The 22,422-nt window shown below is 37.3% G+C and overlaps 1 protein-coding gene across 2 annotated transcripts; it reads right to left on the bottom strand.

Moving 5' to 3' along the window:
• Positions 1-5: 5 nt before the first annotated feature.
• CFAP36 (cilia and flagella associated protein 36) lies at positions 6-22,109 on the bottom strand. Of its 2 annotated transcripts, none has more exons than XM_062571771.1 (10): positions 21,885-22,109; positions 14,880-14,944; positions 14,061-14,162; positions 13,155-13,269; positions 12,103-12,190; positions 11,049-11,100; positions 8,343-8,469; positions 3,438-3,607; positions 2,918-3,073; positions 6-558 (listed from the first exon to the last, which is right to left on the bottom strand). In XM_062571771.1, exons 1-10 carry the CDS (start codon positions 21,997-21,999, stop codon positions 472-474), a joined length of 1,077 nt encoding a protein of 358 aa, XP_062427755.1. In that variant the 5' UTR covers positions 22,000-22,109; the 3' UTR covers positions 6-471. The 2 variants fall into 2 exon arrangements, with proteins under 2 accessions (XP_062427755.1, XP_062427754.1); XM_062571770.1 differs by lacking the exon at positions 21,885-22,109 and adding an exon at positions 21,507-21,641.
• Between the last annotated feature and the right edge of the window lie 313 nt (positions 22,110-22,422).

The raw sequence follows: 22,422 nt of genomic DNA, 5'->3' as shown, positions 1-22,422 counted from the left end.
ATCACTTTCTTGTGAAATTACTTTATTGTATTTTACAGCTGAAAATAGTAATTTATTTATAATGACATTCTAATAAAAGGAAAAGAACAAAGTTCCATATTTGAAAAAAAAAAACTCATTCAAAATCATTCACACTTACAGGTATTATTTTAACAATTATCGTTTAACAGTAATTATTTTAATCATTATCTGATTTTGTTCTACCTAATACGATGTGGCCAGTAGTTCACACTGTACGCTGAGGTGATGTTAAATGGCCTCATTTCTGAGTACATTCCAGTAAGTCTCCAGCATTCTAGAAAGTATGTTTTTAATGTATTTCAATGTAATTTTCAAAGGCCAGAGTTACTTCTGTGAAAGCTCTAAAAAAATTAAGTGCAATATATTTGAAAACAAATTCACCCACTTACTGGTTAGATAATTTATTCTAAAAGAAACTACCCATGTTCTTAAGTTCTGTAATGAGTGAAATTACCGCTTATTAATAACTTCTTCTTTTAGTTTTTCTGCAAGCATTTTCCTCTTCTGTAGTAATCTTTGTTTCTCTTCTGACATTGTCTACAAACAAAATGAAAAAAAAAATACAGTAAACTGCACGGCTTTGGCACATACCCATGCTAGGTTTTTTTGGTTGTTTTTTAATTTCTTCAGATAGTTTCCTTATTCACATTGATATTAAAGACAATTTTCAAGCACTGACATCTTGTCAGGCAAATGCGAATCAGACCTACTGTTGGTGGCAAATGCATTAAAGTATATAAATCATAATCATTATTAACAAAAAAAAGACAAGTTTGTCTCTCTTTTTCTGCTATATCCTTTTGTAGTGGTTGATCCTGTCGTCATTTTGTTTTTTATGGTTATAGTTTCTTTTCCTGATAGAATTTACTTCTCCTTGCCATACTAGATTTTCTGTGACCTGCCTTCTGCAACAATTGTGGGTTTTTTAGCACTTCTTGTAAATTAAACAAATTATCAAAGGCCCTGCCTTTGCATTTCCCTAAATGTCTAGGGTGCCTCCTTCTCCCTCCCCCTTTTTGTTTTAAACAGTGGTTTATGACTTCAGAAGGAAAAGGACTTTAATAAGCTACATAGTTCAGAGAAAATACTTTTTTTCCTTACTTTCTTCCCTTCAAATATTGCTTTGAGAAAGATTAGGATTTAAAAGCTATATAGAGGCCATAAGTCTCCCAAATACTCATTAAGACTTACTTTCACTAGTAATTCTACTTCAGCATCTCTTGCTCCATCTCACAAAATGAAGCAAGAAGATTATGCACTTCATGAAGTGCCTTTAGTTTTCTGGAAACTACAGGATTCCCGCCTCTGCACGCAGGATGTGCACGTGAACAAAAATCTGACATTTTAAATGCATGGTTGTTATGATAGTTTTTTCCATATTCATGTACTCATTCACTTGGCATCTTCCATTACAGAAGACTCCCAAGAAATGCTGCATTCATGTGGCAGAACATAACTGCAGGTGTACCTCCTAGATGCAGTGTCTGAGCTGAAGACTTAATTGATTAGTAGTCTTTGGAAAAAGTGGTCACAGAGGATGAAGGCCCACCACAGGGGACAACATCTTTCTGAAGGTCAAGCATCCCCACTGACTGACACAGTGTCAGATGTGATTAGTTGCTCTAAGTGCCAAAGCTCTGCACTTCGAGCTCCCCTCTGCAGTTGCGATGGCTGTGGTGACATCCAGAAGCTCTAGTTCTCAGAAGATAAAAAGCAAGAATCCTCCTAGTTCATGGTATTTTCTCCTGATCAGAGAGCACACTGACTGCTGACTCAGGTAAAGCTCCTTGAAAATTTTAGACTCCTTGAGAATGTGCCCCATGGAAACTGCTATTACTGGCTACATATTTTTCCTTCCTGCATTATATTTATGAATACAACAGCAATGAAAAGTCCTTTGGACAAATTCAAATGATTGTAATGATTTTAAGATTATTCACTGTAACAAATATTTCAGTTGTATTTTTCAAGTGATCAGTGCTAAAGAATGAAGGACAGTTGGGCAGTGACAGGATGGTTGGTTGAAACACTGAGAAGCACATTGTGACTGAGCCTAGTGCCACAGCATTTTCGTGGTACCTATAGACTGGAATATCCCATGAGATAAGGATCTCATGAGTATTTGACCTTAGTGCTACAGTCATGTAGTTCAAAGGTATAATATATTTTATTCTGATATACCAAAGTATCTTGCAGAGCTCTCTTCATGATACATGGCTCTGAATAAAGAAAAGAGACTGTCTTTACAGGTAAGATAAATCCAACGTTACTGTTACCTGATGAAAAGTATTTAAATGTGGGAGAAGGAAAGGCCTTGAAGAACAAGTTGCCAGTTATACCTTGACATCCGATGTGCCATTCTCTTTCCTATGATTCCAGTCCTCTCTCAGAAGCATTTTTTTTTTTACAGGCAACTAGATAGATGACCAGCAGCATCCACCTATCAGACTGCCTTTCTAATGCCTTTCTAACATTTAATTTTTTCATAATGTGTTAATTAAGGATTTCTTCATTTGAAATAAGAACAAAACTTTCATAAATTTATCTCTGCAAAGTAAGACTTTGCAAAAGAAAAGTTTTTCCTATATTAAAAAAAAAAACAACTTCAAGGATTTAAGGGAGCTCAATGGTCGGTCATGGACTAGAAGCAAGCCAACATTTTAGCAGGTCATAAACTTATACTAATCATGATGATGTAATGATACAAAACCAAGATAATGCTAACTTAATGATTAAAACTTCTTCTTGCCCTACAAACTTCTGCAAGAGCAGTAATCTGAAAATGATCTGTCACTGCTTCCACCACAATATTCAGCAGCAACATTTACATCTTCACTGAAGTTAATATATGCTTTTAAAAAGCGGTCAGGATTATTAGAATTTCTGAATCCTTCACCTCTGTAGGAGGTAACTCCTCATCTTTCTGGCCAGTACTTGTTGGTGACAGTACATTACTTCTTGACTCTCTTCTTGTAGCCATCAGCAAATCTCGTTTTTTCTTTAAGTAGTCCTCTCGTTGCCTCAGGTGGTGTTCTTCAAGTTCTGATAAATTCTGGAATTTTGAATACCAAAAATTAATTTCTAAATGTATGTGTATTATTACATATCTGTGTATTTAAGATAACAATATTTAAGACATATTAGTCTCTAAAATTACTATCTGAAAAAAATCCAAGTTTCAAGCCATAGCTGTCTCTTTTTTAAGAATTTTTCACAAGGACAAAAGCTGAATTCCATTCAAAAACTAGAACAATATATCTGAACTTCATGCAAGTTAAGTTGCTGAATACCACAAAACTGTTTTCATGTTGATAATTTGAGTCAACAATAGGAAATATAAGTAACAGGAAATATATTCAAAATATAGTACTGTCTTTTCACACTCTGACTGTATGTTTGTTTTTTTAAAAACTTACAAGTCCTTCAATCCCAGTTTCTTGTGCTGCATTTTCTGAATGGTTTCCAGCAGTCATTTTCTTCATATCTTCTTTCACTTTGGTACAAGAAGGTTGAGAAATGCTCTCTCTTCTTTTTTGTAAGGAGTGTACTGGTTTTAAATCTTTCCTTGCAGATTTCTGTGATTCCTCTACACAACAATTTCACACAGAAACCAATTAGAAAGAGTAGACATATTTAAAAACAAAAAAGTTTCTTTCAATATCTGAATGTCTCATGTTTTAAAATGGAACACTTTAAAAATCATGTTTCTCCTCTTTTTATTGACTAATAAAAGCTTCTTTGAAAAAGAGTTAAAATACTGTCTTTGCACTAAAAATGCAATTAAACAGTGTTTGACGTTAGAATAAGTACCTGTGTCTTTATGTCAAAAGATCAGAATGTACTTTCATAGTCAATATTCTAATAGACCAATTTATATCTAGACTGTATTTTCAATTTCCATCTTAGTTATCAGTGCCAGTAATCAGCAGACCATAAAGCACACTTTAGCCAACTCCAACTACAAGTGTACTGGTTCAGCTTTCTTTCAATTGCAGAGAAATGAATCAGAAAATAATGATGATGTGTTTAGTAAACCTTTATTTAGGAGGAAGGGAAGTGAAGCTCAAAAGAGGTGCAAGGCGTTACAATTATACACAGAGAGCTCAATTACTCATCTTCAGAACAGACCCTCCCTGTGTGTCAGGACCTAAGGAGGATCCACCACACTTCTATCTCAGGCTGGCTGGCATGTCAGGGGGGCTCTGGGCAGCACTGGTTCAGACTAGGTAAGGCTCAAACAACTTCTCATCTCTTCCATTCCCTAACTCCCGTTGGCTTGTGCAAGACATTTCTGCACAATACCTTGTTCACCTGTTGCTTTTTTCTTGGACAAATTCTAACCCTTTGCTGATGAGAAAAGTACAATTAAACTGTGTACAGACTACAGTCATGCTTTACCTCTCTGCAGGTACCAAGGATAATTTTGCATTGGTTTCCACTGAACTCCATGGTGTGCCTTTGATGGCATCACAGCTACTGAGCCTTCCCAGTCATCAGACTGTACAGCAGGGGACAGTTTCAGAACTTTAAGACTTCTTCTGACCTGACCAAGAACTGTGCCTGGGTAAGGCAAGTTCCTGCTCCTACTCTACTTTTTATTAGAGATGAAGAGGCTTTGAACTGTTTGAAGAACCCTTAAAATATCAGTACAGACACAACAGTTCCTATAGTGCAATCTGAATTTTACTGTATTCAGTCAGTTTCTATAAATAATATATGCGTTGATACTTGTTACTGAGTGTACCGAATTATAATTCTACAGTGCTGGACTCCAGATTTTTGCTGTAATGTTATCTTGAGAAATAACTTGAGAAAAAGTACTTTTCCTGTACTCTATCATTGGACCACAGTAACAAGTGGCAAAGGCTGACCCTGCTAAAGCTAATGTAGGATAAATGCCACACCATTTTTTTTTTAAGTTAAAGTGCATAATATACATTTAGTTCTTCAATGTTGCTGCTTTTTCTAGTTCAGAAAGTTATATATATAAATTTATACACATATATAAAATCATAAAAAAGGGAAAGGCAAAGAAGGGGTAATGTTATTCAAAGTATGGAAAACAAACCAAAATGGAAAAGTAAAACATAGGCCAAGTTGAATAATTTGTTTCACTGAAATATCATTGCTAGAAGTTTTGATAGTCCTTTAATGAAAAAACTGTCTTTTTATTTGTCAGACAGAAATATCAAATACCTACCCCACAATCAACATTATGATTAAGGAAAGTCACTTACCAGAAAGTAGTTCTTTGAAATGTGTTGTGTGTATGTACATTTACACTGTGGCTGTCCATATTGCAAACACTCAAGCTGGAGATGTTTTTGTCTTAGCAGTACCCGTAGGATGTAATCATAGGACCCTCAGTCTCACATAACCCATGAACCTGAAAAAATACTGGGAAGGGGAGGGAAGGAAGGTGGATAGTGAATGTACAGATAGACAATATATCTCCAGGAAATACAGTTACAGGTATGTAACCTTTTTTTTTTCCCCTCCTTTGAGAATTTGTATATATGTACATTCACACGGTAGGTGACTAAACAACATGCTTTTCCATGAGGACACTTAATCCAAAATCTTCTCAAAATAAAAGCATCCAGGACCACTCCAGCAGATGCTGCATCCTTCTTACATCTGTGTGATAAATGCCACTTGGTGCAAACACAAGTAGCTGCCCTGCAGGAACGTGGAAAGGAAAGTGTTCACTAGGAATGCTGGAGAGGTTGCTTGCGCTCTGAGGTATTGCACATGACCTTTACTATGAAATTTTTAGCAGTGCAAGAAGTTGGGTGGTCAAAGTGCTCTGGGTTTTGCAATCTGTAAACTAGTCCTAAAGGGCTCACCAAAGTGAAATTAAGAAAATTAAGTTAACTGTCATTAGATTGAATTTCATCATAAAATGGAAAACTTTAAGGATTCCACAAACTGAAATCTCAGCTTTCAAGGTGAAACAGAACTGGCGAAAGTTAATGAACAGGCTGGGTAGTTAAAAGAAGGGAAAAAAAACCAATCAAACAAAAAACCCTCCAAATATGCTGAGGGAGGAAGGGGGAAAGAGAACGTTTTCTTCTCCTCAGTTTGAGGATGGTTCATGCAAAGGCCATATTGCCCAGAGAGCCAAGACTCCTGCTATGAGACTCCTCCCTGTGCTCAGTTCGAAAACAGCTAGCTGTTCTGTTCTTCGGTGATGCAATCCTGAAGAGCAAGAAACACGCAGCCTAGATCTGAGAGCAAGCCTGGTGGCAGTGAGGGTCAGGGACTCATCAGGATGAGAGAAGACGAGTTATTCTACTATTGCAGAAGCACACAAACTCTTTGTGGGTAGTTCTTGCTGAATCCTTTCCCAGTGTTGAATCTGGCACGAAGAGGAAGCAGTTCAAGCAGAGGAGATGATCCTATTATCAGACAAAGTTTTAGTTAGAAGCCCATGTTTAGCAAGCAGGTAATAACAGACCCTTTTGGAGGCTGTTCCTCAGTTCTGGGTGAGAAAGTGGTCTGAAAGATTTCCAGAGTAGATTCTTCTTAATTTTTGCCTTTTCTATCCAAAAGTACTTTTCTAAAGGGTGATACTGGAGGGCAAGCTTTTACAAACTTTCTCAGTAGCCTCTTTGAACAGGTAGCTTGCCACAAGATGCCAATCCTACACCAATAAAGATGACTTCCAAGGTGCAAAACTGCTTGTAGACCTGTCTCCTCTTTGTCATTTAAAGAATATCAAGAATGCTCAGCACCAGGATGAGTGGACACTTACATAGTACAGAAGAAAGGCTGCACTTGCTGCCAAAAAGTCTTGGCTCCCAAGCTCCAAAATCTCCTGTGTCTCAAGCACAGGATTAAGTAAGTCCTGCAAACAGAGCATCTGCTAGTAATGCACCTGCCTTCTGAAACAGGAAAACAACCACTACAAGACAGACAATTTAATCATGCCTTTGCAAGGTGGCCTCACTATGCAAAAATAAGAGGAACATGAGCAGGCTAGAAGAAGAAAAGAACGCAAGTATACCTGCAGCTGAAACTAAGAGGACTTCTGCATACTTCTAAGGGTGAAAGGGAAAAAAGAAAAGTTAAAACAGAAGTAACAAAACTTCAGAAGAGCAGAAGGGATAAAAAGGAAAGAACAATACTTAAGACGTTAGTGGCTTTTGCTGTTGTGCCTTTTAAGTTCTCTAATGTGAGAGACAATAGCTCATTTACTTTAACGAACAGAGGGTCCTACAAACACTTCACCCATTTCTGACAATAGCTTGGAAAGCAAAGAGCAGGTATGTTTCACAGGTACAACTAAGGCTAAAATTATCCAGCTCAAGTGTCTGTGATATGAAAAATTTCAGTGTGAATGCATACAAAGACAAGTAGCAGAATCGTGAAAAAAATCCTGAAGGAAGTACAGGAATGTTATTTTCCATGGCTGGAGTTGTGTTCTCGGAAATTATATTAGAATATGAAGCTAACATTTTTTCATGAGCTCATAAAAAGAGAGCCAATATCAGTGAGATGCAACACTTATTTTTGAGGTTGTATTTATATGTATTCATATATACACATATGTATGTAGAGATATATACATATACACACATAAAATATACACTCACTACATACACACAGAAATATAAATGCTTCATAATATCTAAGAACTTTCCAGCTTTACTGGCAGGATCAGCCATCTTTGTGCTTTAGCTGCAGCACAAATATACCTCTTTCACCACTCATGACTTTTTCCCCTCACTGTAAAAGCACTGGCTTGGTCATTACCTCCAGTAAACAGTGATCTACAAAACAACTCAGACAATTTTCACTGCAAAACATGGGTAAAGTTCAAATCTACTTCAGAATGTTCCCCTGGGTAATATATTATTTTGTTAAGTGTCACAATCCTACTCAGAAATGAAAATGTAAAAATTAAAAAAGCAATAAATCCAATATGAAACAAGGCAAGAAGATTCAGTTCAGTACTCTGACTGTTAGAACTTGGGTGAATCTCAAAAGTTGAAGGTTGGTTCTTTCAAAAATATTTTATTACTGTCAAAAAAAATGTACAACTATCAATTAAACCTATGATGGCTACACACACAGGGGTAGAAATCATTTTTTAAAAAAATAAATTATTCATATTTAAAGTGAAAACAGTGTACTTTGTAATAAGAATGGCATAAGCATATAAATTGAAAGATGAAGTAGGGCTATCTTTAAAACTAAATGGTTACTCAGGGCTTCGTCCAGTCAAGTTTTGAAAATCTTGGTATGATTTGAATCTTCTGTAATTTGAAAATAATGTCATACTGCATACTCACGGTTGCAAAACACTTCCATAAAGTTACCTAATGAAAATTGTGGAGTTCCTTCAAAATCATCAGCTCCCTCGATGGGCTCCTTAACTTTTACAGCTTCTCTGGAATCTTCTGGAAAACTGTATGTAACATCTGCTGATTTAAATGCATCATGTGCCTTAAATTAAAAAACAAAAGCAAGCATTACATTTTGAGCACCACACTTTAAGCATTAAACCAGCAACCATTAAAAGAACTTTCAGTTAAAATTGTGTTGTTTAAACTGCATACTGTATTGTTAAAGCAAACAAAAGAAAAACATTTATTTTATTAGTAGGAATGTTCATATTAGCTTATGCTCATAAATGAGCACTTTTAATTTTAGTTCAAAATCTCTTCTCTAATCAACAGCCAGAATTTAGAACATTAGGTAAACTGATCTTTTGCTTCTCAGCTACAAATAGAAAATAGATAATGGTGTGGGTGTGTGTCATGCAACTTTCAAGTACACCTCTGCCACCATAATAGGAGACAAAGATATATATTGAAGTTAACACAGAAAAAGAGAAATAATCAGTTGAATGGCAACAGGTCTGGATAATATCTGACACTATTATTTCACTTCTACACCAGTCTGACAAATCATAACAGTGCAACCCACCTCTCTGGAAATAGTAAAGCCAGATAGCATTTGCCTAGAAAAAGTCTAGGCTTTTTATCAGACATCTAATTCGTGCCACAACCTTCTTACATTCATCAAAATAGCAAATTATTTTTATTTACAAAAATATGTAATTCAGCAATAACTATCACCTTTTCTGTCCAAATGAATTAATGTATTCAGTGAATTCAGTATATTGCTTCTGGAGCCAGACTTCCTGCAAATGCATACTAAGTAAGTTTTGCATTATTAAACTATATTAGGGCAGATACTATAACTGAGGGGAAGTGACAGAAGACATCCTGAGGGAGCCAGTCACACTAAGGTAAATTTAAACAGCACTTTCCACATGTTCTTTGCTCCAATTTTCTTTGGACAAAGAAGAAAGAAAAATTAAGAACTCCACCTTTGATCAAATAATGCTTAAGATACAAAAAGTAAGTTTCATCTTTACGAAATACACACTGAAACTCATGTTTTCTAATAATGAAGGATACATTATTCTGCTTCCCAAATTATTAGAAAGCATACCTTACAAAGAAGTACTACCTGAAATCAAATGCTGTTAGCCCTAAAGGATAAATTGAAGTATTGCAGCACTGTGCACATATTCTAGGCCAAGAAGAAACAGAATACAATGGCTGGACTGAAAAAAAATGAATAGGGAGAAACAGTAACAACAAAGAAAAAAACTACTCAGCTATACATATATGTACATGCACACACATGCACATTTTTTTAATCTGCTTTGTCAATTAAGGTTTTAATACATTTGTGTAGGATATAGTACAATAAGCCCTTAAATTTGGTTGAGCCCTTGAAAATATTTACTGTTGCTACTGTACTCTGACCTTTTTTGAATAGAATTGCTAGAATATTAATATTCCTGGCTGGTCTATAAAGATTTGCATAAGTCTGTGTCTAGATACAGTATCAATTCTTAAAATGAGCTAAATCTTAAGTTCCAGATTGTTTTGTAAGAAATCCTGTAGAACAAGTGACTCGTTTCCTGGAATGTATTACTATAATATGAGGAAAAAAGAATTTTGTCACTGCTTTTCTACAGTATCCTTCTTCTATAGGACACAGAGTGAGACATTTGATTTGGAGGAATGTCTCAATTTGTTTAGGACTTGCATTCAATACTGTAGGCATCATCTGCACTTACTATAAGTTTGAAATCAGGAACAGGACTGGAAATAAAGTTACTACCTCTGTGGTAGTTAATTTTGGTATCCAGGCAGTTTCCTCTGTTGTTCAGGCTGAAGAAAAAGAGTGCTTTCTCTTCTCGTATTTACTAGGCTCAATTTCTTAATGGTGAAAAAAAAAAGAAAGAAAAAAGCAGCAACTATACTCCCTTTTGAAACAGCCTACATTCCCAGCTATTTTTATGTGTTTTCTTGGGAGAATAAAAGCTTTATTGCCACATTTCCAGTGGAGATACTACTGCTTTCTTGAAACAGCCTTGCTCAACAGATTTGAATTTGCTTCTTAGTTGCTTAGCCATTGGCCATCTAGCCAGTCCACTTTCACATTCTGTTACCTTTCTACAGGGTTTACTGTGACAGAGACCAAATGACATTCTAACTCAGAGAGGATTTCTAGTTCCTGGTGATTGGATTCTTGCAGCATTGTGCAGAATTAATGAATAACTATACTGCCTGTGAAGTGATCCTTAAAATTCCTGAAGGATTATGAATGCTATAATCTCTAAGAAGCTTATACTTTGAAGTCTCTTTGATCTTGACAATATTGGTAATTCAGATGTTCTCTGGATCTGAAAGGTTGACATCCATTGTCAGGATTTTAGAATTCTGATACTGAAGAGGGAACAAGATACTACATGAGCTCCACCAAATGACTGATTGTTATACAACACTAATGTCAGTTACACCACAAAAAAAAATGTAAACAACAGAGTAGACTTTTCAAAAAGAAAAGTCAGTAAGACCTTTCTGACAGACCTTTTATTTGCTTTGGCTGGTACATATTGGATGATTCATATGCCTTAAACTGATATGGATGACACATGAGCCCAAAGTAGCAAAGTATTTCTAATCATTAGCATAACTCATCTAGAAAAATAAGCTACTGACCTCTTCAGTCCTTTTCCTTTCTTGCTCTATTTCATATTCTTCCTTAGACTTCCTGTAACACAGAACACATGTAAACTCAAGACTTCTTTAGTATCAGTAAATATAAATTTAGCACTGCTTAAATACTTGAGAACTATCGAGATGATCTCAATATAACGTAGATCTGTTGAAGTGTCCAAAATACTTTCATGACTTAAATGAAAATACACTCTTAATAGAAATAAAGAACTAAGATAAACATATAGGCTGAAAACTGTGGGTTCTAATTTGCCCTGTGCTAAAATAACTGCATAAGAATTTCTAGAGTATCTATTCCTTGTTCCATTTGCTGCATTAAATACTTTGAAGGAAAGCGTTTGCACAGAGTACAGAAGGAAAATAGCATAATTTAAAATAGCCTGAATGGATTAATTTTATTTGTTTATGATTGTTTATGTTTGTGTGAACTGGGAGTGCAGGAGAATTTTTCTAGCTGTATCAGTTCTCATGCACCTCCTTAGATTACAGCAAGAGTCCTTGTACACAACTAGAAAGAAGACGTGGAAAAGAATAAAGCCTATTGCAAAAGTAGAATTTGCCTTTCCAAGGTTTTAAGGGACATAGAGCAGTGTACAATATTCTAGTAGTGCTAAAGAGTAATAAAGCTGCTTTACACAGACATACAGCATTGATCCCATCTCTCCAGATCTGTGTTTAGGGTATCCCCAGAAGAGGAGATTACAGCTAACATGCTCCTATTATCCCCAATCTGTGCAGATCTAACCTAGGTCTAATTTGAGATTTAACTCTGGATTCAGGGAAGAAAGGAAATGACATGGCTTAGAAAAATCGCACACCATTACATGTGTCACAAAAGACAGCTCTGCATGATGGAGCTGTTATCTCTGTGTCTTTAAATATTCCTGATCATACCCATTCTCTAGCACTGTTCATTTTCTCCCAGATCAGATTTTGACAAGAATATTCACATTACCCCCAAAAATCTGGAAGAGTTAGGCCCTATATACTTTTCTCTATTAAAATAACGTATGAGGTAGGACTGATTCATTTTTACCTTAGGACCTCCCTGAGGATTTTCATTTCTTGTTGTTCAATTTCACTGAATACATCAGAACCGTCTGTCAAACAGTCAGGCAACACACCTATCAAAAAATCAGGGCAAAATTCATGCATTTCTCTAAAAAAATAAGAGCACATTATTTTGTATTTCATTTGGTATCATTTTTCAGCCAGAGCAGAGAAAGAAAACCTACATACAATTCTTCCTCTCTGTAGCTGTTTCCAGAAAGATTCTAAATCCTGGGCATCAAGTTTGTGGTAGCAAAAAGGCAAAGCTCTCTGAAATACTAAAATTTGGACATCTAAAGGTAAACCACAAGCCATACTCTGTACTGACTGTCATATAGTATTTCCTACAGACTGCAGAACAACCAGGACAACTAAACAATCATTTTCATAATTAGCTGCTGGGTGAAACTTCAAGTTTAAAGATTACTCTCTCTGAAAAACTATACATGCAGTAAAAACACAAAACAAAATGGCAGAACTGTAGACATGGAATAAACGGGTGAGTAGATGAAAATCCTCTCAAATATCACAGCAGCGTTGTTTGGTATAAATTATTTTCTCTACCTTGAAGGTAAGTATGTATTAGAATGATGAAGGTCATAACTTCTGCTTTCTATATGGATTTTTTTTATGGGCAATGTGAATTGCAAGATAAAATGTGGCAGACAGATAGAGAACACGGAGGATGTTTATAGTCTAGATTTTGCAATTTTCGTAGCAATGATACAGTGCTAAGTGACATAATTACTTTAATACTCCCCAAATTATCAAGAAAGTTCCTTAGCAGAAAACTAAAACCAAATTTCACAGAAAAGCTTTAGCTTTTCAGCTCTATTTTTCTATTTATTAGAAACGTACACAGACAGCAGTGGCTGAGAATACAAGCCAAGAATTGAAATTCTAGTCCCACTAAAATCAACTGAATATTTTTCACTAATTTCAACTGGAACTGGACCAGTAATGCCATACTCATTATTTATTGATGGATCATGTAGTCATCAAAACACAGAAAAAGACAAAGTGAAACCCCACATTTACCATTTCTTTCTTTAATGATCCTAATAGCTTGCAATTGCATTTCAATATTTTTCTGTACCATCATTTCTTTAAATAGTTTGAAATCTTCTGCTGCCAACACCGTTTGCAAAATGGCCTGCAGGAAGATAATCACAAATTCATTAAAAATCCCACAAACCCACAATCATTTCAGTTTGCTTGAAATTATATTAAGATTTAAATTCTGTTTAACTCATGTTTTCAGTAATAACATTTAATTCTCCCGTCTACTTTTTCTAGTTACACAAGCAAAAAAAAGGACCTTGCCTAGGTCCTTGATATTACTGTAGCCATGATGATTTCTCATAAAACCTGGAGGGTTTCCAAGTGTAAATTTACAACTCATTTGACTCAGTGAACAAAAACTGTAAAAAGAATACACACTGAAGAATCTTGTTATACATTAGGAGGAAGTATGTAAACAAAGCTCAATTTACTCTGACAGCAGAAATGCCTACTCCTCTCCTCAGTAGGCCTCAGACAACCCTGAAAGGTATCTTTGAGCAAATAAAGTTCTATAGAATCATGCCTTGCCTTCAAGGCCAATTTTTGTTTTGCAGATTTTATCATTTTATTACAAAATTAGAGGAAAATACCATCTTTTGCTTTACTGAATATGTCTTTGCCATTTGTTTTAGAAAAAAAAGAAAAAAAAAAGCCTAGAAGACAAATCTCTGATAAAAAGCTGCTGACACCACACAAGTATCTGTCATTAACTTAAAGATACAACTTTGCTGGTCATAGATATGAACAAATACATTAACTCAGGTTTTAGAAAATTAAAGTTTTAACAATAAAACATTTCAAAATTTCATCTCTGCCCTGCTATATTAGTGAAAATATAACAAAAAAATAAATCCATACATTTCTTAACAAAGAAAACCATACCTGTGAAGTGTGTGTCTTTGCAAGAGGAGACGAAAAAGCTTCTTGAAATTTCTCTTCATTAATTCCAACTTCTTTAAGATAGCCTTCTAGTAATTTTTCAACCTATAAGAAAGTATAACCCTTACCTCCTAATAGGTGATCCCTTGGAATCATACGAAGTTTTTTCATAATTGTATATACTTATCTGCTACCATTTTATTTTATAACTCACAAGAACATCACTGCAAGACTGTAGCTGATTTTCTGATATTTCAGGCTTGCTGCATTTAATTGTTCTTTTAAAACATAAATTATTACCATGCCTTATTCCAAAAAAAGATTTTAGATATCTGTGTCTATTGGTTTATAGGGGTTTTAAGAATGCTCAAAAAATATTCTGTAGCTTTTTTCTAATACTTAAAAGCTAATTCAAGGATTTATCAGCGTTAATAGTGAATAAAATATAAACTATGTGTTTCCTTTCAGTCATGATGTTGCTTGTTATTTTTAACTTGACAGAAAATAACAAACTTATGTATTTTTCTGTTATATTGCTCTATCCTTTTGCTAAAATACTGTAACAACGCCTAAGAAATATGACTGTATGTTAAAGTTTCTTTTCTATATATTTGGTGACTAAGCATTAAAAAAAAAAAAAAAAAAAAAAAAAAAGAGACAACTATGACTCAAAGATATCTAAATAAAACTTCTTATGGGCAATGGTAGAAAATTATAGATAACAGATAACAACACAATTAGAAGTTCATATAAATAAATACTAATTAAACATTTTTCATTGTATTTCTTAGAAGTCTTCCAAAAGTAGTGAATAATGCTCACCAAGGCTTGGTATTCCTGATAAATTTCTGTGTAAGACAACTTGCTTTCTTCTTCATCATCAAAAACTTAAAGACAAATATTCCTCAATTAGTACTTCAGGTACTAAAACATTAAACACACACCATGGAAATTAATTTATTCCTTAAAGAGAAGGATTAACCATATGTTGAAGGTTAAAAATATTAACTATACTTTTAAAGGAATATTTAATCATATGATAGCATAGAGTATGATAAATAATAATATCTGTTTTTCCACACATTCCAGCTAAGAATGTACTCTGACCATTTAATGTTCTGCTTTAATGTTCAAGGTTTCAGATTTTTTCTTTTGGAAAAAAAAAAAAAAAAAAAAAAAGCTCAACAATTAAAAGTCAAATATTCATTTGGTCACAACACACTGTAATTAACTAATAGGAATAATACCAGAAAAAGTATAACAGAAATAGATTTCTAAGCAAGTTGAGAATTCAGCAGATAAGTACATGAAAAACCTGTGTTAGTATAAGAATTATCATGTGAACTTGGTCCTTCTAAGACTTCAGATGATATATATAAAACAGGAAAATTATGTATATACACATACTTAAAGGGAGGGTGTGTTACCATTCATTTAACAAGAAGTCAGTGTGATGCAGAAAAAAGATACCCTGCCTACATAAAAACAGATAACCCAGAAAAGGAAATCCAGTGTAGGTAAGTTTTTTTAATTACATCTATCATGGTTTAGACAAAATGGGTATCTATGTGGTATAGGCCAACCTAAGACTGTATTAACAACTCCTGACTGGAAATATCAAGCAAATAATCTCAGTACCGTAGAACAGATGGAAGCAGCAGAAAATAAGAGAAATAAGAAAACAGTTTCCTTTTTTGAAAAATACACATTTTCAAATGCACATTAAAATTTAAATTAAATTAATCATCTCAACAGAGTGACTAGTGACTAAAATGTAGGCTTAAAGGTAAGATATCCTCAATTCCCTTCAAGATTAGCCACCCTGATACGTTGGAAAAGTCACTTTCCATTTCCATATTTTGAAGTCATTTGAGGAATGGCAATTCAGCTTAACAAATTGATGAATGGATGTGATTTAAAAAACACATACAATATCTCTGAGGAAAGATGGTACTGATATGCATAGAAGTAACATTACTTTCACATAAAGTCATAGTGACTTTTAGGAAGTATCATTTCCCAGCTGGGATAGACATGAGGCAATGTCACACTCAACCTTGATAAGACGTGATCTGAGACTGCTGTTCTTAAAAGAAAACACACACTTGCATCACTTTAACAATCTGTAGCAATGTAATCATGAAAATCTAATCAAACAGTTCAGGTCCTCTAAATAAGCAAGGGAAACACTTTTTAAAATGACATTAGTTTTGGAGAACTAACATTGCTTTTGTTTCATTTCTGTACAGGCAAAGCTTTTTTTTTTTTTTTTTTTTTTTTTTTTGGGGGGGGGGGGGGAGAGGGAATACTTTTAAAATATTCACCCAGCACTTTTAAATAGTAGTAAACATTTGTTCAGCAAAAAGGTACTATAAATCTCATTCTTAAAAAAAAAAAAAAAACCACACACTCCTATAGCAACCACTATATTACTCAACCTAAGAGGATGAAGATACTTAATTGCCTCTATCATCTTCTGCATCTCTTCCCCTTCAGGGGATCTCTATTACAGCTCTTGCAGGCCCTAACTTTTATGTCTTTGTTTCTCTGCTCCCTTCTACTTCCTGCTGCTCCTTTCCTCCCTGAGCACCCAGAGGAGTGCTCCTCAGGGGGTTCCCAGCCAACAGCAGGCCTCATGCAGCGGACAGAACACCTCTGAAGTCCTCATGCTCCTTCCACAGCTGCAGGACAACATGGAAAGCAAACTGAAAAGCTTGTACCAACTGCTCTCAATTTTCAGTATTTGAGCCAAAAGAGGATGAAATTAAGTGCCTAATGAAGCGAGCTCTAGTCAACACCTCCTCTGATTTAAGTGACATTAAGGAATACTGTGTTTGAATGAGTACTTGGATTTTTCAGTTGCGATTCCTTGATCCTGCAGTCATTATCCTTCCTTAATGTTTTGGTACAGACTTTCATCACCAGATAGGAACAAAGATCAGGAAGAACACCAAATCAAAGTAATCCAAGGGACAAAGGTATATTGGGAGACAAACTAATTATTTTTCTGTTGAAAACTAACACCTTTGCTGGAAACTTTCAAACAGGATGACAGTTAAGTCAAGTCTGAGTTCTCCCTGCTGAACTGGGCCACTGACAGACTATCTTAACTCACGGGAACAGCGGATAAGTGAACTTGAGATAATTTTTCTTTCTTTTTTTTTTTTTCCCCTCTCTCTAAAGTGACCACCGAGGAGTTCTCTGTCCTAGGAGGTAAGACAGTCATAAGCAGTGATATCTATTTATTCCTTTGATACCTTGTCTTTATTTTCTAGTACTCAATACTATACTCAAGCATACACAAATGCTTTCAGTTAACGCCTTAAACGTCTGAAAAAAAATGAAAATCCCTCTCACCTCAAAGACATACCTAGTAGCCGCATAGAGAAAAAAATAATCAAGCCTCAAGAAATTAATTAAATCCCTAAACAGTCAGATGTAGAAAGAGAAAGCAAATTAAATTATGAATAAATAGAAAACTGCTAGGATCATTCAAAGTGCAAGGACTTGGCCTAACCGACTACAGTTGCAAAAATAAATTCCTTACATACCAATTACAAAGACTCAAATTCTGCTTTGGAGGAATCACAGAATATTACCAATTAATTAAAAGTCACGCTAATTTACCTGTGTGGCCCAAACACTTTAAGTGTTTCAGAACTGAAAGAATTCTGTCCTGACAAAATATTTCAGTATCAACAATAGTGACAGAAATGTTGCAGTACATCTAAAGAAAGGAAAAGCAAATGGCACAGGTTAATTGCTACTGGAACTCCAAATGTCTTTAATTGTGCATTTTAGGAACTTTAACATTGCAGTAACATTTCTTTAATGTTTTCTTAGAGAGTTTTATTCTCAATAGCTTCTGAAAGTCATCTAACAACTCTTTGCAGCACAAATCATAACTTAGAAGATCATCTGCTGTAAGCACTTTCTCTACTTCATTCCTCTTATTTTAGGTTGAAACAAAATGACAGAAGAGACCATTACATAGGCCTGCTTCACGTAAGTGGAAGTTTACTGAAGCTCCATAAATCATCTTCCTGCCAGTAAATTCTATTCAGCCTTCTAAATAGAGTTCATTATTCCAGAGTGGGATAATCAGTTCCTTCCTAAAACAAGAAAAAGGCAGTCCTAACTTGGACTGCTTGCATAATTGTTTTGTTTGAACAAGTGGTCCTCCAATTTAGACCTCCTTCCATAGAGGAAAATTCTCCGTGGAGAATTTTTCAGATTTTTCAGATTTCTCTGTTTCTTCTATGCTGTAAAGAGTCCAGAATCTTTACCTGTATTTCCCATTGGTATATCAGGGAAGGGCTTAAATACTCGCAATGATCTTGCCTCAGACAAACATCGGAAAGAATAGAAATAATTCAAGATAACCGAAATGGACTTGTTTAAAAGCTGTGATGTGAATCAGCAGCATGTCCATTTCACTCTACACATGAAGTAAAAATTCCTAATGGACCTTAACAAGAAGTACAGCACAACAAAAGGGACTGCCCAGCTGAGTCCAACCTTACAGAAGCTGTTCTAGAGCCCAGAGCAGAATGGAGAGGAGGAAAGAATGAGTACAAGCTAGTAGAACAATGGTAATAACCATTCTATTTTGGACTTGATCTTTACAAATCCCTAGAAATAAGATACTGTTTGAAGATCTTTGCTTTACAGTTTTGCCACCACATCATATCACTCTGCTTAAAAGAAGGCAAATGTCACTCCAGTCTTCAAAAAGGGCAAGGAGGACCAACAGAGCTACAGGCCAGTTAGGTCCACCTTGATCCCTCAAAAGGTGTCAAAGTAGAGATAATCCTGGATACCATTTCCAAGCATATGAAGGACAAGAAGGTGATCAGGAGTAGTCAGTATGGATTGACAAAGAGAAAAACCATACTTAACCAATGTGAAGGCCTTCTATGATGAGATGACTGGCTAGGTAGATGAGGGGAGAGCAGTGGATGCCTGTCTTGACTTTGGTAAGGCTTTCAACACTGTCTCCCGTAACATCCTCATAGGCAGGCAAGCTGAAGAAATACAGGTCAGGTGAGCAGACAGTGAGGTGAAAACTGGCTGAACAGCAGAACTCAGAGGGTTGTGATTAGCAGCACAATGTCTAGTTGGAGGCAGTAACTAGCAATGTATCCCACAGGTCAATACTGAGTCCAACCCCATACACCTTATTCTCCAAAGACTTGGAGGAAAGGACAGCAAGTTTACTTATGATAAAAAGTGGAAAGAGTGGTTGATATACCAAAATATTGCACTGCCATTCAAAGGGACCTTGAAAGGCTAGAGAAATGGGCAAAAATGAATTTCATGAAGATCAACAAAGGCAAATGCAGAGTCCCGCACCTGGGAGGAACAACCCCATGGACCAGCACAGGCTGGAGGCTGACCTGCTGGGAGAGTAACCTTGCAGAGAAGGACCTGGGGGTCCTGGTGGACTACAGGCTGACCAGGAACCAGCACTGTGCCCTGGTGGCCAAGAAGGCCAATGGTATCCTGGGGTGCATTAGGAAGCGAGTTGTCAGCAGATCCAGCAAAGTGACCTTTTCCCTCTACTCAGCATTGGTGAGGCCACATCAGGAGTGCTGTTCAGTGCTGGGCTCACCAGTACAAGGGAGACATGGACATACTGGAGTGAGTCCAGAAAACAGCTAGTAAGATGATTAAGAGACTAGAGCATCATCTCTCATATGAGGAAAGGCTGAGAGCGCTGAGACTGCTCACCCTGGAGAAGAGAAGATTGGGGGGGGCTCTTGTCATTGCGTATACGTATCTGAAGAGAATGTGTAAAGAGGACAAGGCAGACTCTTCTCTGTGGTGCCCACTGATAGGATGAGAAGGAAGAGGTACAAGTTGAAACGCAGGAAGTTCCATCTGAACATAAGGAAAAACTTATTTACTGTGAGGTGAGCGAGTACTGGAACAGGTTGCCCAGAGAGGTTGCGGAGACTTTCCTGAAGATATTCAAAAGCCCTCTGGACATGGTCTTGGGCAACCTGCTCCAGGTGACCCTACTTGAGCAGGGGGGTTGGACTAAATGATCTACAGAGGTCTCTTCCAACCTCAACTGTTCTGCAGTTCTGTGAAAAACGGTCCATGCTTAAGGCAAAATACCACTGCTTTGAATAAGAGAATAGTTAAATGCCAAATTTTATAATCTGTCAGGTGATACTACAGTAACAGATCTCATTCATAGTAACCATGGAAGGTTATTCTGAATTAGCCTATGGCAACATGCTTTAGTATCTTTCATGTGTGAATGTCTGCAGGCTTGGTGGTATCACAGGCTAAAGTTTTAAAACATGATTTTTCAAAAATCATAAAAGCAAGCCTCCTTTTTTTCCTAGAGGATTTATGGACATCTCAAATTTGGACCGATTTCATACCTGCCTAACTATGCATTTGAGAATCTACCAATGGACTCCAAATTGCAATTATTTTGCCACCATCAGAAGCCAGGTGTTGTTCCTAGGCAGAGGAAACAAGCTGTTCTGTAAGTAGCAGAAGTAATTTAGCCTGACTTTGTACAGTAGAAATTTATTTCCTGTTCTCCTCTCCAGATATGTGGACCTACACAGGTCTCTCTAGTAGTCTGCATACATACATACATACATATATATATATATATATATATATATATACACATACACACAGGTCTATCCTAGTCCTCCCTCCCACTGCTCATACTTCCAGTTAAACTTGGCTGCTCCCCCACCTTATTCCACGATTCTCTCAGTTCTTTATTCTACTGCTACCCAAGGAAGAAAACGTAACTATAATTGTTTCTGAGCTAAATTCATGCACAGACCAGCTGGCTGAAACAGCTGGCTGAAACAAAAGCAATAACTATTGACTTCTTACTGCATACTATAATTTGTGAAATTAAGGGTTCTCCTGCCAGGTTCTACCTGCCAATTTTCACAGAACTGCAGGATTTCAATTTTGGGACTTCTATTGTTCTATCACACAAGCCGAACAGCAATTTTAACAGTATAACCTTGCTTTGTTAGGAAATAGGTATTTTAAAATAGCTATAGAAAGTATTAGAGGTCTCCAAACGGTTTGTAGACGCATTATGTTATGAAATAAAGCAGAACGAATAACTCACTTGGTGTAAGGAGATCATACTGCAAGTTCATGTCAAAGTCACTCTTGTATGAGCCTATGAATTCATGAATGTAAGTCACCACGTTAAAAATCACCTTTTAGCAATGAAAGCAAATCCACTTTGGTAGATTATGGGCTCAGAGACTGGTTTTCCAAGAACAAAAGACTGCCTCTCTAAAAAAGGTCTGAATGGTGCAACTACAGCTGTGTAAAACCTTAAGACCATTTAATGAAAAAAAAATCACTTTTAAACAGGATTTTTTTTTACAGGGCCTCACACATCCTTACAAACATAGAACGTTGATTTATAATTATGATTTAACGTGCCAAACTCACACAGTACGTAAGAAGAGCAATAGCTTAACACTCCTGCCTGACAGAGAAGGCCCCGACCTCCTTCAGATGCTTCCTTCGTTTCTGAAATGGCCGGCAGGGCGTCAGCCGCCCCCATCGGGCCTGGCATCCCCTTGAAACCTCACCCCGGCCTCCCAGCGCCCTTTCACAGCACGCTCATTTTTATGCTCGTATTTGCGACCACAAGCGCAAAGATAAAACAGCGGAGCCCAGCCCGGCCCGCCCGCGCATGCGCCAGCGGGGGACAAGGCGGGATCCCGGGGCGCCCGTGCGGCTCCGTCCCCGTCACGGCGCTGCAGACTGGAGCGGCCGCCTCCCCCGCCCGCCCGCTCGACTTCGCCGTCTCTCCCCGCTGCTCACCCTCGCAATTCCGCTCCACGAACTCTAGGATGGGCACGGACCAGGCGGGCCCCTGCAGGAAGCCGGCGATACTGTCCACCACCCACTCCACGTCGAACTCCTCCTCTGCGGCCATGGGGAGCGGCGGTGGGGGCTGCGGTCGGTGGCTCCGCGGGCGAAAGGCCCCGATACAGCTGCCACGGCTGGAGCGGCTGCGCCCGGCCGTGGGAGCGGTCGCTATAGCAACCGGCGTCACGGGGGCGGGACTGGGGCGCGCGCACGTAGGGTTCCGGCGGCTCCTATGCGCCCCTGGTGCCGGTGGGGTGGGGTTGCCAAAGCGACGGCCGCGAACGCCGCCGAGCGGCCGTTGAGGCGGGGCGGGGATGGGATACTAACGGAAAAGAGGATTAGTGGGGCGGCGGGCGCGCTCGCCTTTGGGCTGTTAGGGCCGCGCGGCGGTCTCGGTCGTTAACAGACGGGTCGAGCGTCAGGGAGCCGAGCCAGGGGGATCGCCGGAGGGAGCTGTGGTGTGCCCCCCGGCCCCGCTTTGAAGGGAGCT

The sequence above is a fragment of the Rhea pennata genome, chromosome 3 (assembly GCF_028389875.1).
Source record: "Rhea pennata isolate bPtePen1 chromosome 3, bPtePen1.pri, whole genome shotgun sequence".
NCBI lineage: Eukaryota > Metazoa > Chordata > Aves > Rheiformes > Rheidae > Rhea > Rhea pennata.
The sequence above is the reverse complement of the archived record's forward strand: the minus strand, read 5'-3'. Positions and strand labels throughout refer to the sequence as shown.

Coding starts and splice junctions, on each gene's coding strand:
- CFAP36 (XM_062571770.1), bottom strand. CDS start 21,633: ATGCCAGGCCCGATGGGGGCGGCTGACGCCCTGCCGGCCATTTCAGAA. Junction 11,101..12,102: donor ATCCTCAGGGAGGTCCTAAG/GTAAAAATGAAT, acceptor TCTGTGTTACAG/GAAGTCTAAGGAAGAATATG. Junction 3,074..3,437: donor AAACTGGGATTGAAGGACTT/GTAAGTTTTTAA, acceptor TCAAAATTCCAG/AATTTATCAGAACTTGAAGA.